This window comes from Esox lucius, chromosome 18 (assembly GCF_011004845.1).
Source record: "Esox lucius isolate fEsoLuc1 chromosome 18, fEsoLuc1.pri, whole genome shotgun sequence".
Taxonomy (NCBI): Eukaryota; Metazoa; Chordata; class Actinopteri; order Esociformes; family Esocidae; genus Esox; species Esox lucius.
The window spans coordinates 4,250,717-4,267,538 of record NC_047586.1 but is presented as its reverse complement, the minus strand read 5'-3'; the positions used below and the strand labels follow the sequence as shown (position 1 = coordinate 4,267,538).

The 16,822-nt window shown below is 46.5% G+C and overlaps 1 protein-coding gene across 5 annotated transcripts in view; it reads right to left on the bottom strand.

Moving 5' to 3' along the window:
- Nucleotides 1-512: 512 nt before the first annotated feature.
- Nucleotides 513-16,822, bottom strand: part of wnt5b (wingless-type MMTV integration site family, member 5b) — a 99,948-nt gene continuing 83,638 nt past the window's right edge. For 4 of the 5 annotated variants that reach the window (XM_010891997.5, XM_010891999.5, XM_010892000.5 and 1 more), the window contains 4 exons: nt 13,693-13,856; nt 12,774-13,021; nt 8,835-9,127; nt 513-1,994 (listed from right to left, as the gene is read on the bottom strand). In XM_010891997.5, the coding sequence (XP_010890299.1) occupies nt 1,536-1,994; nt 8,835-9,127; nt 12,774-13,021; nt 13,693-13,805 (1,113 nt within the window). In that variant the 5' untranslated portion in view covers nt 13,806-13,856 and the 3' untranslated portion in view covers nt 513-1,535. Of the gene's footprint in view, nt 1,995-8,834; nt 9,128-12,773; nt 13,022-13,692; nt 14,320-16,822 lie in introns of those variants that run through there. The other variant, XM_013138652.4, reaches the window with a different exon arrangement.

Below are 16,822 nucleotides of genomic sequence, written 5' to 3'. Positions count from 1 at the left end.
AACACAAACACATGTCACATCCCCTTACATAGCTGTGTGGAATCTGTTTAAGACATTGCCTTAGTGGTGGTCATGGTAATGTCAGAAGGGCTTCTCCCCATCCAACAGCTGGCTGAACACAATGCTTATGAAACAAATAGGAAGAGGGTGACGGAACTGTGACCCTTCACCAGACCAAGACAATGTGATGATACAGAAAGGTGACATACAACATTATTTAAGGTATGGTGACAGGCCCGGGCTATGGTGCTAGATTAGTATGGGTTAGAAGCAGATCGGTGCTGGTGTTGGCTCCACCCCTCAAGTCTCTGTCCAGTCATGGGCCATTTCTCCGTGGCACGTGACTTGCCTCCTTCTCAAAAACATTAGATGAAAAAAACAGCTTACATTTATTTATTTTTTAATGGAGTTAAGCAGAGAGGGGTACGACATTAATAAAAGACCCTCGTTCCAGTTCTCCACTCACCGACTTCTCCTTGCCCCCCCCCCCCCCCCCCCCCTCCCACCCGAGACTCATGACATGGTCCCCAATGAGTTTCTTTCATGTCAAGAGCCGGTCCCCGGCCTTCACTCTGAAACCGGAACACGTGACTGTCCCAGAGTCCCCGCCTGTTCAATCAACACAACTTCTGTGTCTCTTGTCCTTCTTGGAGTCTTGGTTACAATGAGCACACAAAGTTCTGTTATTTGTCCCAAAGTCACAAGCCGTCTTCCTACATCATAAATATCGGTAGAACCGTAGAACACATTCCATGGCTCCATGGTTCCTGACCAGGAAGTTCAACAGTTTCAAACTCCGTCGTTCCTGTGTGAGGTCAGCAGTCCCTTGGCTTTGCGTGGTGGTTTTTAAGAGCTCTGCCAGGGTGATGATTATAGGGGGAGGACAGGGGAGGTGGAGGGGAGGGACAGGAGGCCATAGAAACTGGCTGCATCTCACTGAAGTCTATCCATTCTCAGCCTTTTCTTTCCTTCTGTCGTTTTTACATTCACTTTTCCACTCTCAGTCTTTCTCTTAACCTTTTGCTCTGAAAAGAGTCTCTAACGAAAAAGGAGTCAAACCCCCCTCCCCCACTGCAAATCGGGCAACAGAGATACTAGTGACCGTACTTCCTGGTCAGCACAAGCCACCAATCAGTGGACAGTTGTAGAAGGGAGAAGAAGCGAATCGCAGAGCGGAAAGAGCAGAGCAAAAAAACAGCAGTCTTGGTTTTGTGTTTGCCTGCTTGTCAGTCAGGTCTTCCCTTAGGTGGCTTGAGTCATTTAAAGTCTCGTTAAATTATTATCAACACATTTGTTCATTTATTTATATATTTCATTTAGTTTTATTTATTTATTTTTGATTGTTATCTAACCTCACTCCCCCCACAGGCTGTGTCCTTTCCAAGTCCCCAACCCCTCCCTTCCCACGATTAACACATGTCCATCCATTCATCATCCATCCATTCACCCATAGATCCATCCATCCAGCCATTCAACCATCATCCATCCATCCATCCATCATCCATCCACTCATCCCTAACCCTTTCCCTTCCTTGCTATTTGCAGACAAACTGATCCACCAGCGACGTGCAGCGCTTGCACTTCACATAGCAGCACCAGTGGAACTTGCAGTGGCACCTCTCGTGCTTGTAGGTCTTGAACTGGTCGTAGCCCCTCCCGCAGCACATCAGCTCGCAGCCGTCCATCCCCTCAGACGTCTTGTTACAGAGCCGGCCCTGGGTGCCCATGGAGCCGGTCGTCTCGTTCTTCAGGCAGTAGTCTGGACTCTGGTCGGTGTAGACCAGGTCCTCCGGGGTGGGAACGTTGAAGCGCTTGTCCACCTGCTCCAGTTTGCCCTTGCGCCCGACGCGCATGGCCGCGGCGCTGTCGTACTTCTCCTTGAGGAACTCCCCGACGCGCCGGAAGTCAGCCAGCTGTAACCAGCAGGTCTTCAGGCTGCAGGAGCCCGAGACGCCGTGACACTTGCACGCCACGTTGGCCAGGTTATAAACAGACTGGGGGGGGGAGAGGGAGACGGGGAGACGGGGAGAGGGGGAGACGGGGAGAGGGAGAAGGAGATGCTTTAAATACACATCTGCAATGTCGTGAGCCAGCCAAAAGAGCACATTTACATAAATGTCCTATTTAATTAAACACTGTGGCACACTGTAGCACTTTAGGCTGTCGGTGACTTTCAAAATGCCATGTTGAAAATGAGCTCAATCTACACATTGACTAATACTGTGATGTCCTGGGCGCTGTTGCCGTCTGTGCAACGCGGATGCCCCCTAGTGGTGACGTCAAAACATTGCACCACAACGCCATCTCCGAAAAGAACTGCGAGAGGTTGTGGGTCTTTCCGTTTAGACTGGCTTTTGAAAAGAGAGTGGTGGAGAAACAGGGTGAGCGTTTTTTGGACACAATGGCCACTCCATCGTACAACAGGCAACAGACCTTCAGTTGAGTGCACTAAAAGCTCCCCACTGATTTAAACAGGGAACGTCCCAGCTAGTTAACAAAGCTACAAACAAGCCTAAACAAACGGTCAGATGTTAAAAAAGAGCACACAGGGCCAGAGAAGGAAAAGTACCCATTGAACAAACTGCTATGACAAATCCAGGGTACACACCTGTTGAAAGGACAAACGTCAGCAGAGACTAGAGAGTTCAAACAGTCTCTGGAGGTATTAGACAAGGCTCTTAGAGGAAATGTCTTTAGCCTGAAACGCCGACACACACTCCTCAGCACGACCTAAGTAAATAAACATGACTTAAAAGCTACAGACTGCCTTTAAAAATCTCCGATACTGACTTTACAAGCGTGACTCTTTTACACGCATGACTTGCAGGGATGACTCGGTGTGTGTGTGTGTGTGTGTGTGTGTGTGTGCTGCCACCGGATCAGTGTGGGAGTTCAAAGAGTGTATCGAGCTCCTGCTGGGACGGGATGAGGATGCCATTGTCACGCATCCACACACACACACACACACACACACTCACAAATTCACTTTGATGCCCAACACTTGTGTTTGGAAATGTGTCCATTCGATCAAGCAGCGAACCAAATGTCCAACACAAAAGCAAAGCTTATGAATAAATTCCAGAGCCAGGCTCCCCAAGAGAGTAAGAGAACAGAAAATGAGAGAAAGAGAGAGAGGAACAGGGAGTATGAGAGAAGAGATGGACAGAAGGAGTGAGAGAGAAGAGACAGAAGGAGTGAGAGAGCAGAGACAGAAGGAGTGAGAGAGAAGAGACAGATAGTGAGAGAAGAGATGGATAAAAGGTTTGAGAGAGCAGATGGGTATAGACGAAGTTGGAGAGAAGAGATGGATAGAAAGAGTCAGAGAAACTATTGAAATGTTTTTGTGCCTGTGCAGTCAGTGTGTTGAGGCTCCAGTGACCTTAACCATTTGGCATGATGACATCAAAGGATTTCCCCTTCTCTCTCTCTTCTGACTCTCTCTGTATCTTTCTCGGACCTCTCTCGCTCCCTCCTGTCTGTCTGCCTGTCTGTCTGCCTATCTGTCTCTGCCTCCCTGTATGGCCTTGGTGGTTTAAACAAGAGAACATGGCAGAATGATGCCTCAGTGGAAGTTGGTGAAGGGCGGATAGTTGATAATGATGGAGACCAGGTGTTGCATTGATTCCAATCTCCCTTCCCTCACCAGCTTCCACAGCTCAGCAACCCCCTACCTCTCTAAGTAGGCAACAGCTGTTTGCTGACTGAGAGAAAGAGAAGGAAAGAAAAATGGATGGAGAAAGGGGGAGGGCACAGAGAGAGAGAGGGGGTTGGAGAGATGGGCAGAGAGGAAGGAAGAAACAGAGTGATAGAGAGTGGGGGGCTGAGAGAGAGATAGAGAGAGGTACAGAGAAAGACAGAGAGATAAAGAGACAGGGGAGCAGAGAGAGAAAGGTGAATTGAAGACAGACACCTGACACCTTTCTGTCCCCCTTTCCCCCAGAGCACTGTCAGGAGGTCTCTGCACCTGGATGACAGCACACCTGGGCGAACTCCCCACACTGAGGTCCCCTGGCCACCCCCAACCACCTCCCCTGCTCTTGCACACCGAGCCACAAGGTGGCGATAGCATCCATTTACACTTCCGTGTTCACTGCTTGAGGCTGCTGACTACCACAACACCAAACTGTAACCCAAACCTTTCCCTCAACACACACACACACACACACACAGACTTACATGCACACCTCATCCCTCAAACTGGCCAACGGGGACACCACTCTGCACCCGGCAATACAGGATATGACCCCTACTGACCTTCTAGAACTCTGGCACATTCTACTGCATTCTAGAACATTCTATCCGCCATTACTCACAGCAACCCAGGTCAGAGTTGTTCTAACATAAGGATTCATGAGGGAGGTCCAGAAGCTCAACTATCTTAGCTGCCCTCGTAAAAAACCCCAAAAAATCCTACCTAAAACACTTACGTAGGCCTCAATACACGCAAGCCCTGTTACACGAGAAGCACGCTTGACTCCGGGCCTTCCCGGCTAATGTTTGGATTCTCAGCGTGACTGATGAGTTCAGTTAATTGCAGGGTATAAGGTTAGAGGTCAACGGGCCTGGGGTCATTGTGTCAGGGCTGTGTCCTATAGGACAGGGGTGGATGACAGTGTCACCGTGCCTGCAGGGTCCCGAACTGAAGCTGACATCACACATGCGCACGCGCACGCGCACACACACACACACACACACACATCCATCCATCCGTCCGTCGAATGCATGCTTCCCGGCACAGGGACAATAGAGGCAGCTCAGACAGGCTGAAAGAGGGGGAGAAAGGTGGGAGGGAGGGGGGGGGGTAAGTAAATACCCCGCCCCCCCCCCCACACCCAGAGGTGTGTAGATAAGAGAAGGATGACAGGAGGGGGAGACGAAAGAGAGGACTAGCCACACTTTAAAAAATATCAAGTGTTCACTTCAAAGATGGAAACATTCTAGCGCTGTCGACATTTCAAGATGAGTAACGTAATATTGACCTTCCCACCCGAACGCGAGTCCGTTATAAAAGAAATTCAGAGGGAGAGCGGGAGGGATCCCACCACCCCCCACGCCATCGCCAGGTGTGTGTGTTTTCGGAAAGAGAACAGGAAGTCCGCTGCTCCCCGCCGCCCCAGCCCCCCCCCACCCCCCCCCCACCCCACCCCGGTGCGCCGTGTCTACCCCGTCTCGGAGGCCAGACGGCTGAGGTGTCCAGCGGGCTGTGACTGCACCGATACACCCGTGTCACTTCCACAAAAGGCCCTGCGAACCCTGTTACCCCCACCCCCCCGACCCCCCCAACCCAAAGCATCCATGCAGGACAAATCCCAGGCAGGCCAAGCCTGGCGGAGCAGCAAGCAGGCTCGCAGGAAAACAGAGAGGGAATGTAGAGAAAGGAGGAGCAGGAGTAAAAGAGAAAGGGAAGGCTGGAAAACGAAGGGATGAAATGGGCCGTGCCACACCCTGCTCATCCATCCCTCTCATCCCGTCTTCCGCCCCGGCCTGAAAGACAACAATAACAGGGACAGAAGCCCTCGTCACTCAAACACACTGAGACCTTAATCTTACATGCTCTTGAGGGGGGGGGGGTCTCTGAGGTAGTGGGGGGCTGAGGGGGGCTGATTCGAGGTGCTTTGTCAAAGTATCAGATACGGGCCGAGGCTCAATGGCCAGATTGCAAACCCTAAGCCCCCTGATCTAATGGGTTGCATGTAATCTCCTCAATCTCTACCAAGTGGTGCCCCTGTAAAAGACACACACACACACACACGCACACGTGCACACACACACAAGTAAATTAATTCCTAAATGTTTAAATAACACACGGCTACACTGATATATACATTCATTGCATTCAGAGGTGCACGCGCACACAAACACACACACTTTCTCTCTCCCCTATACAGCCCCAATGGGACACTCAACAGCGCCATAACCTTACCAGACCTTGACCCCGCGACCTCTTCGGAACACACACACACTCTCCCAAACACTGTGTGTAAGGGGTCTTCTGTAAACAGCTTAAGACAAACACATGCTGAACAGATATCCAGCTTCAGATGACATCCTGAATGGTTACGACCAGGCAAATGGACCTTTTATTAGACCCGCGCCAGGGTCCCAATCTGCACTCTAGTCTCTACTGAAGGCCCTGGTCAGGAGTGGACACTATTGGGAATAGGGGGCCACATTGGTCTCAGCCATAGGGGACAGAATTGGTGTGGATAGGGACGGACTAGGCTTGTGTCCTAAATGACCTTCTATTCCCTACAGAGTGTACTTGAGTAGGAGCGAGCCTATGGGGAGTAGTGGGCTTTTGGAAAACGTCCGGCACCCTAGTTTCCAGGAGTGTTTCCCATCCTAAAGGGGGGTAATTCTGGAGGTTAAAACCTTAACATTCCACGGCGGAATGCCGGTCTCTGTGATCCCAACCAGGATAAATCTGACTGAAATTCCCCAGGTCCCGTTTTTCTTTCAGAGAGAGTGATAAGCTGGTGGTGGCATTAACACCCACCTGGACGTGTCAAAGGTCAACACGGGAAAACACACCTCACATCTACCCTCTCTGCTCCCCCCTTCTCTACTTCCTTGTGTCTCCCGCCCTTCCCTTCTCTCCATTCTCCTCCTCTCTACCTCTCTCTATTTTTCCTCTCATCTCTCCATCTCTGAACAGCATTACTCTTGAGGGTGAACTGTCAAGACTCTAATGGCCATAGTCTCTCTGTGAGCGGCGGAGCTTCTCTGCGGTGATGAATGTCAACAGCGCTGTGTTTGTTTTGGGAGGCATTAAAGCTTTCAGCTGGAGACACAGACAGACTCCTCCCTGAACACATTGCTGGCTCAATGGGGAGGATGGGCAGGTTGAGACCAGTGGCTCTCTTTTGAAAACCTCAAACTTATCGGTCACTCTGGATGGGAGGAGGGATAGAGAGACAGACAGACAGAGACGGGAATGAAGGTTCAGAGACAAAGAGATGGACAGGGAGAGAGAAATAGAGAGATTGAGAGAGAGAAATAAAGAGAGATGGAATGACACAGTGAGAGAGAGACGGAGAGAGGGCAATGAAGAGAGATGAAGAGCAATGAAGAGCCAGAGAGAAACGTGGGCAGGAATCAAAACCACTCTACAAGATATAAATTCTGTTCCACCTTCTCACCTCTAAAAGGGTTAAAGATCCAAAACAGCCAGTCAATGAGTCATGTTGAAACATGATGGGTCTAAAGAAGTCGGTAATTCATTTTAAAACATGATTGGTATAAAGCAGTCAGTAAGTCATTAAAACAGGATGGGTCTAAAGCAGTCAGTAAGTCATATTAAAACATGATTGGTATAAAGCAGTCAGTAAGCCATTAAAACATGATGGGTCAAAAGCAGTAAGTAAGTCATATTACAACATGATAGGACTGAAGCAGGCAGTCAGTAAGTCACCTTACAAAAGGCAAGGAGCGGTTTGTTAGTGGGTCAGGATGAGTGGTCTAAAAAGAGTGAGATTGATTCCCATTTTCCTTTTTCAAACAATCATGCCCCTGAATGATGGGTTCAGTATTTAGCAGGCAGCGAGAGGTTAAGTAACTGACACACACACACACACACACACACGTACACACACACACACACACACACACACACGGAGAGAGTGGGTAAGTCAGGGTGAGTGGCCCTGTTACCCTGGAGGAATGTTCTCTGACCCCGTGACCCCAACAGACTCCAAGGGCGTTAGCCACTCTGACAACACACACACACACACACACACACTGCTGTAGAGCAGGGGCCATTTGGGGGCTCCTAATAAATTATCTATTCCACTCTGCTGCTCCTCCCCCTGCTACAAAGCAGCCACTTCAACACACACACAGACACACATTCTGTGCGTGCTGTTTGTTGATGTGCTTATGATGACTCCACAGACACCCAGGCATTGTGAGCTTGGCCAGGGCTCCAAATGGCACCTCATTTCCTGTTAGCCAGTGTCTAACCCAGGCCACGAGGGGGACGTAAGGGAATAGGGTGCCATTTGGGACAGAGTTAATTCCTGGTGCTCCTCTGTCCATTGGAGTTGAGTTTGTTGGTTTAGCCGGCGCTTTGGGTTTCCCCTCCTATCTCAGTTCTGTGTTGACTTTGCGGGAAAATAAACCAACAATTATCAAGCTAAGCAAACAGTGAAGATCTCTTTTCTCTCTCTTTCAATTCCATGTATACATCGTTGACTTGCCGGGTAAACATCAGTGGTACATTGTCAAGGAGAACATGACTGGGACGGTCAAACCAGACCGCTTTTAATGCGGAACTAGTCAGGCCAAGAATAAGAATATTATTTATTTTACTGCATCCTTTTATTCCTCTCTCCTTCCCTGTATCTCTCTCTCCCCCTTCTCTCCCTCCCCCATTTATTCCCTCTCTCTCTCAACCAAATGATGAGGATGCTGTAACCGGGCGTTGAGAGGCTTCCGTTCTTGTCTAGAGGGCTTGTGTATTTGGGCTCTCCTCCCACATATACAGGCAGCACTGTCCCTCATCTCTCTCTCTATCTCTTTATTTCTCTCTCTCTCTGTCACTGTCTTTCTTCTCTCTCTGTCTCTCTTCTCTCCCTCAATCACGCTTTCTCTTCTCTCTCTCTGTCACCTCTCTGCTCACTCACTGGCACTGTCTCACTTCTCTCTCACTTTTCTCTCTTCGTCGCTGTCTCTTTTCTCTCCCTCTTCTCTCTGACTCTCGTTGCTCTCTCAGCCAATCAATCGGTTCCTCTGTATCTCCCTCCAATCATGTCGGTCAGACAAACCTTGTTAAATCATAGATGGACACATAAAGGTGTGTGTGTGTGTTTATGCCTGTGCTTGTTCTAGTTCCTCACCTGTCTACCAGCCTCATTGTTCTGCAGGTTCATCAGGGTTCTAGCGTGCTCTACGGAGCCACGAGGATAGTTCTTCTCTCGCTCCCGCGCGTCCACAAACTCCCGGGCGAAACGGTAGCCATAGTTGACGTTGTCGCCACAGCCGCCCCACAGCCAATCCCTCGGCAGGTCGCGGGGACGAGCTGCGCGGCTGCATCCGCAGGTGGAGAGCTCTCCCTCCCGGCACGCTCTGCTCACCGCGTTCACCACGCCTGCAGCACTGATGGCATAGGTGAAGGCTGTCTCCCTGCTGCCTGTTGGATGGACACAGACACACACGCACACAGAAGGCGGGTTAGCGTAAACAGCTACACCTCTAACACACTGTCACGCACGCACACACGTGCGCTTCGCTTGCTAGCCCTTTAACTAACCCAGTTGACCGTGCAGGTCCAGCGCCAGAATGACATGCCTGAGGATGCATTTTGCACAAATGAGGGGGCGTGTCTAATCACTGCGCGCACCCCACCACCCCCCACCCCCCACAAAACTGGGGCGGGGGGGGGGGTAGTTTCTATCTGAGGGGGCAATACCCCTTTTGGCCCCACGTGGTGCTGGGTCTGTGACCACGTTTCCTGTTTTTGAAGTGTGACTACAGGGGACAATTAAAAATGAGTCCTGGCTTCAGGCACTCCTGGCCAGGGGACTATGGTTGGTCTGATCACAGAGGGAGAGAGAAACAGAGAAAAACAGAGAGAGAAACAGAGGGAGAAATAGAGAAAGAGAAACAGAGAGAGAAACAGAGAGAAAAACAGAGAGAGAAAGAAACAGAGAGAAAAACAGAGAGAGCAACACAGAGAGAGAAAAAGCATGAGCACTGATAAATAGACAGACAGACAGACACAGAGACAGATAGATTGGTAGATTATATACACAGAGGTAGAGAAACCCAGAGAGAAAGAGAATGAGAGTTGATTGAGACCTGATAAATAGTCAGACAGTCAGATGGACAGCCAGGTAGATAGATAGATAGATAGATAGATAGATGAGCTAGACAGATAGACAGATGAAAAGATAAGCTAGACAACAGATAAACAGATAGATAAGATAGACAGATGGATAGGCTAAACAAAGTAACCACCCTTTGCCTTGACTTTGCACACTCTTTGCATTCTATCAACCAGCTTCATGAGGTAGTAACCTGGAATGCATTTAAATTAGCACGTGTGCCTTGTCAGTTAACTTGTTAAGTTAATTTGTGGAATTTCTTTCCTTCTTAATTCGTTTCAGCCAATCAGCTGTGTTGTGACAAGGCAAGGCGGGTATACGCAAGACCATCATTCTGTCTGTACTGCAGTAGTCCATGTAATGGCAAGAACAGCTCAAATAAACAAAGAGAAATGACAGTCCATCGTTACTGTAAGACACTGTCGCTGAGTTATTTTCGATTTCAAGGCACACCCGACCAGCATGACCACCATAGCATTCTGCAGAGACACCACATCCCATCTGGATTGCTCTTAGTGGGAGTATCACTTGTTTTTCAACCGGACAATGACCCAGATCCTCCAGGATGTGTAAAGGCTATTGGACCAAGAAGGAGAGAGATGGTGCCGCATCAGATGACCTGGCCTCTACAATCACCTGACCTCAACCCAAATTAGATGGTTTGGGATGAGTTGGACCACAGAGTGAATAGAAAAGCAGCCAACAAGTGCTCAGCCTATGTGGGAACTCCTTCAAGACTGTTGAAAAAGCATTCCAGGTGACTACCTCATAAAGCTGGATTAGAGAATACTCTGAGTGGGCAAAGTTGCCATCAAGGCAAAGGGTGGCTACTTTGAAGAATTTACAATATAAACATGTTTAGTTTTTTTTTTAACACTTTTTGAGTTACTACATGATTCCATATTTCAAAGTTTTGATGTCACCCCTATTACTCTACAGTGTACAATGTAGTATAAATAAAGAAATACCACGAATAAGTAGGTGTCCAAACTTCAGGAGGGGGTACTATGTATGTATGTGTTTATTTATTTATATATATATATTATATATGTACAAATTTTTTATATGAGCAACAATTGGTGTAAAAACATATTTAATGTACTGCACTTTATTATTGAATAAAGGCAATTAATCTAAATTCCAAATGAACCCTATAACACCATCAATTGGGTATTTTAATGAGCGTGTCAGAGAGATGTCCAGCGATCTAAACAGCTGCCTCTCATTGCTCTTTAGGCCAAAAGTCTCTCCTCCATATCTCCCTGTTTTCCAGTCCAATAAAGAAAGAGAAATGCCTGAAAAATTATTATTGAAAGAACTGGTGCTCAAGTGGATCTTACAGCAGGTGGTCTGCAAGTGGATCTTACGTACACGTCGAAATCCACACAGGAATCGTTGACTGATGACAAAATAAACATTTTGCAATGACCATTTCAGTCTCTGGACTTTATTCCAAATGAAAACCTGAGGTTTCAATTGAAAAGGGCAGCCCATGAGCGCATTCTGACAGATCTCAAAGAACTGGAAAGATTCTTTATGGAGGACTGGCGTAAAATCCCTTCCAATGTCTTCAGTCTCATAAACAATTGTCGGAAAAGGCTGAGTGCTGTTCCCTCCGCCAAAAGATAGTTCTCAATGTACAAAGAACAAAAGTTCCAAAGATTCTGACAACTTTTATTCAGGGAAAAACATGTATCACTCAAGAAATATGTCATATCTGTTGATTCCCTTTGATCATTAATGTGGTGGCCTACAATATATTCCAAATGTTGGAAAACTGCAATATCTACAGCTTGCAGTCTGTGCTGTTTATCTTGTACAGACTTTGTTGTTAATTTTTTTTATGAATGTTGCCAATCGTTTTGAAGGTGAGTGTATATACTTTTTCTGTTTGTTCTAGTTCCTTATATTGGGTTTGTGATTTTCAAATTATTTTAGAGAGGTAATAAGGCATTGTAGCTTACTGTAGGCTACCAGTTTAGTTATGTAAATGTAGGCTACTGTATATGGCTGCATTATACAATGTATGTATGTTATGTAGAATTTCTGTGTATACAAAAGTAATGTGTACATGTATGATTTACAGTATAGCGTGGGTTGATTTGCCTATCAACTTTGGCGCACCAAGGAACTATTTCAGTTCACAATTTCTGCAACCGTAACGCTTTTCGGTAAGTACAGAACGTTCAGATTTTCAAACTACTTTTATATCTTGATTCCTGGCACTAGTCACGTGTCAAGAAGTTTGGAACTTCATTATGTTCTCTTTTAAGCGGAATGTTCTGGCCTAGATGCGCCACGAGCCTGGGCGCCCGATAAAGACCAGGTTTTTATTGGCCCATAGAATCCCGACTTCAAATAGAAGCCCGGAACTGCCGAGTCCGTGTCATCCCATGATTGCATTTCAAAAGGCGGCCGTGGACAATAGCCAGACTAACACCTCAAAACAACGCATGCGATTGACTGCAAACAACTCCATTGCTGTTTGGAACGGAACGGCGTCGGAGGGAGAGAGAGGGGGTCGACCTGCTTGGCCGTACGAGGGGTAGAGCAGGGGGTATTCAGGGGCACATTCTCGTCTCACCACTGAACGGAACTAACACTCAATTGTCGAGAAAGGTTAGTTTCACTTGCCACGAGCCAACTGCCTCTCAATTTTACCATGGAATCTTATAATTAAGTGCGAAGCCTAGTTTAACTGGCTAGGGAGCCTAAAACGGATTTTAAATTACTTTCAAAACTACAGATTCCACCGTTTACTCTTCTGAAGTGCACCAGCTGACACTGGAAATCAGAATGTAAACGTGTCATTCTCTGGCCCGTGGGCCTAAAACTGGCGCCGGTTCATTGCTTAGTAGGCCGCTACCAACCGTCGGCGAAGGAACGCGCAGGGACAGCTTGGATCGGAGCCACGCGCGTCCAATTCCAACCAGGTCTACCGATAAAACTCACCTATCTGCATGACGCGTCCGAACACCGAAGTATTATCCACGGTGCTGCAGTTCCACCGCCGCTGCCGGAACTGGTACTGGCACTCCTTTATGCCCGTCTTGGCTCCCTCGCCAATGTAAACCATGTGGTCCTGGTAGAGCTGGCACAGCTTCCTCTGCCCCTGCGACAGACCCGTAAGCTGGCTGCATAAAGGCTGGGCGCCAATGATGTACATCTCCGGTCTCTGGATAGGGTTCATCGCTAACGACCTGCGCAGGACAGTAGGGGCCGGTGTTATAGACAGTGATGTGTGCGTGAAACAAGTCAAGTAAAAGCAGTTAGCCTTCACCGAGTCCAACAATAATCGTTTCCAAATGTCAACATAGTGCAAAACACATTGACTACCGTAGCGAACGTGCACGATTTAAAACCGAAGAGGAATGGGCTAAATGAATACGAAAGTACAAGGGCTACACTTTTCTGATGTTAATGTAATTGCATGTAAACAGCCTACAGAGGACTGTATGGGTGCCGGATGGTGACTCAAAGGTCTGTTTAAATGTTCTCTGTCAGAATGGAACGTTAGGGAACGCAAGTCTCTCCGCAACGAGGTCAAGACGCCGTGTCCCGCTCATTGCGACAGATTGGCCATTTGTGCGGCTGCATGGGTAAATATTGTGACAAAGCCTTCACATTTGTTCTCTCCACTGGTCCCTTCCACCACTCTTCAGAACACGACATGACACTACAAGCTAACACAACACACGCACGGCTCTACCACAACTCGCCAGAACAAATACAATGAATTGTGTTACAAACACAGTCAGAAACTCTACCATTTGTCAATGTAGCCAATGCATTGCACTTAAACTGAAGTCGCAACTAATCCTTGTCTATACATAATTTGTTTGGCATAGTGTGTGAAATGTCTTCAACTTACAACCAGGAGTTTGCGTCCACCGGTAGTTGCGAGTTGCAGGCGATGAGAGAAGTCGCCAGCAGTAGGTATTGTCCGGCGCTGTTCCACCGTCTCCGGCCGGTGCTGGTCTCCATGCCCCCTTGTGCCACCGATAAATAGGCCTAACCAAACGGAAAAGTGGTCCTCTGTGAAGAAAAAAAGACGACCTGTAATCCTCTGTGGGGGGTTCCGTTTCTCGTCGGTTCACGGAGATGATGCCAAGAGAAACAAGAGTCAATATCCGATTCCGAGAAGATAATGTGTCCTGCGCATTTTCCACAACACCCTATTGACTCGTAGCTTTGTCTAATCTCTGTTTGGAGCGCCTAATCCCAGTTTCCAGTCGTGCGTAAACTATTTAGAAAAAGGAAAATCTAATCTGTTTTTAGAGACAATGCGGTTAGTGGCAAGCCAGCTACATCAAATGGACGTTTTGTTGAAGACTAAAAATAGGTCACATTTAAAGAAACATTCCATGGAAAGTCTGGATGAGGTAAAAACGTCGGTTAATACAATAAGAAATACGCCTCAGCAGGTAGATAACAGGAAGGTAAAAGAAAAGAAAGCAAACTATGAAAACATTTCAACAAGTGCTGGTTCCTGCCCAGGTCTGATCTACTTTGTAAGTCCACACTTAACAGTGACTGCCTCTCCTCATCCCTCTCCCCTCTTCTCCTCCCCCTCCCGTCCCCCCCTTGTTCTACTGGCACACAATGGGCTGAGGGGAGGGACGGCGGTGGGGGACACCGTTCATGTCCCGGCGCAAGGGAGAGACCACCGGGGTGTGATAGGAAAACAAGGGGGCATAGCAAATGGGTAGAGAGACGGACTGCACTGCAACGCACGGTCATATCCAAGCCTCCGATCTGCACATAAGACGCGGACCGAAAATAACCAATTTAACGGCCGCACCCCATTCTTCAATGAAGAAGATGCACTTTATGCCATGTTAGAATAAAGGTTGCACTTCTAAGCCCCATTTCAACCAGTTTCAAACTAAACGGTCAGGATATTTTTAAAGATGAAAGTCATTGTCCATTTATATTTATATGTGTAAGAACAAAAAAAAACAGATTTCTGGCAGGGATGGCATGAATTAATTACAAATGAACTGAGGCTTTTTTGTGGTACGCGGGCGCGCTGGTGCCACCTTGAGCTAGAGACGGAGAGAGAGAAAATAATGAGAGAAGAACGTAGTTCAAAGTTCATGTCCGCTAAATCCGTCTTTTTTCAACTTGATGATTTGTTTGAATAAACGTGAGTGCTTCAAAAACCTTAATCCTCCTTTGGTTAGCAACATAAAGACGGCCACACATTCTGAGCTCTGAGGACTAGCTCCTCTAAAGAAAAGGCGTGTTGAAGCGAGCATTCCTCATTTGAATTGTTCACAACTTGGCCTTAAAAGTAATAGGCAATGCTGAACTGAGGCCCTTTGATCTAAAGGTATAAAAGTAATTTAATTTAAAATATGTTTTTAATGAAAACAGTCAATAGACCGTTTTTAGGGCAGCGATAAACATAATCAAAGTAAAAGAAATAAAACTTGTCATCAACCCTATATAACTCAGACACAAATTTACTAATAATAGGAATGTACATTTATTATTAGTAGTAGTAATAATGCATTTTAAAAACTAGAAATATTTCATGCATGTTCGAATGAAACAAAATAATCTGTCATCCTCTGTTCCGGGCAATTGCATAAGAACACAGAGGAGCCGAACAGGCAGCCTAAATTATCATTGGTCACTTGTATTCTTTTAAACAGTGTGCGTGCGCGTTCGGTTGTATATATTTGCGTGAGTGTTTGTTATAGCTCCGTTCCACAAAGGGCAGACCAGTCAGTGAAAATTATGGACTTGATTGGCGCGAGGGAGACGCCACTCGATTTCCGACCCGTCCTGCATGATAATACCACGGTCTTCGCGCCTTTCATGTTTCACCAGACCCCTAGACCCCAACCTAACACCTTTTTATGCGCCCACCGTCGCCTGGCAGCCTAGACTTAATACCGCCCCCCGCCCCTCTGGTAAAGGGGTTTGACTGCTTGCAATATACATACAATATACATGTGTTTATTCCAGCTTGTCATGCTTAACTGCTAGTATAAAAGGTCTGCGTGTAGACCGTTCCCTACCAGTGGACCCTTTGAAGTTTTTTTAACCCAAATATATATATATATATATATATATATATGTTTTAAATAATGAATTGATAAAAAAAAAAATCCCTCACCAAATTCTCGAAGTGTTTAAAGAACGTTTAAGATTATAAATCTGTAAAAAAAAAAAAAACACAGACACATCTTTACAATTCTGTCTGGACTGGTTGAATGTTTTTGCATAACAATATGTGCGAGTAGACAAACAGTCTGTTAATGGTAGTTAGATATTAATAATCTATCAATTTTGTAAGGAAAATGTTTATGTTATTAGGTAAACAGCGCCCTCTGCTGGTTAATCTGCAAAGGGAAACGTGTCCCTCCTTATCTCATTCCTGCTTGTCTTTAGGATCAATTGAATCCCAGCATTGAATAAGTACGCCCTCCGGTGGGAACATACAGTAGTTACAGCTATGGGCTGTGAACACATTCCAGAACCCATTGAGGTCTCTTTATAATCCTAACTAGGATGTAATGGTGTTTAAGTAAAGTTATTATTTTTACGTCATTGTCCCCTCCATGAAATAAAGGTGAAGATGGTGGATTTGACTCCGTCACGCACTTCCAGATTCACAAACAGGTTTTACCCCCAGACTATAAGGCTCCTCATCCAGGAACATTGATCTATTAATCACATGGACATTTCATATACTCTGGTCCCTTTCTATGTACATTCAATGTACATAATCATATTTTTTTAATGTATCCACTTATAGGCACTACAACACTTCTATTTATAATATTTAAGATTTCATACTGTCCATATTCCCATTTCTACATTTACTGGAACTGCTTTTAGTCACCATTGTAATGTATATACTTTGTATTTAGATTTTTTGCTATTATTTATGATTTATAGACTATTTCATTACTGCATAGATGTTGCGTGCCATGTCACATTCATTTTTCATTGTTCAGAAAGACTGACTTTGTCCATTCATACCAACTGAC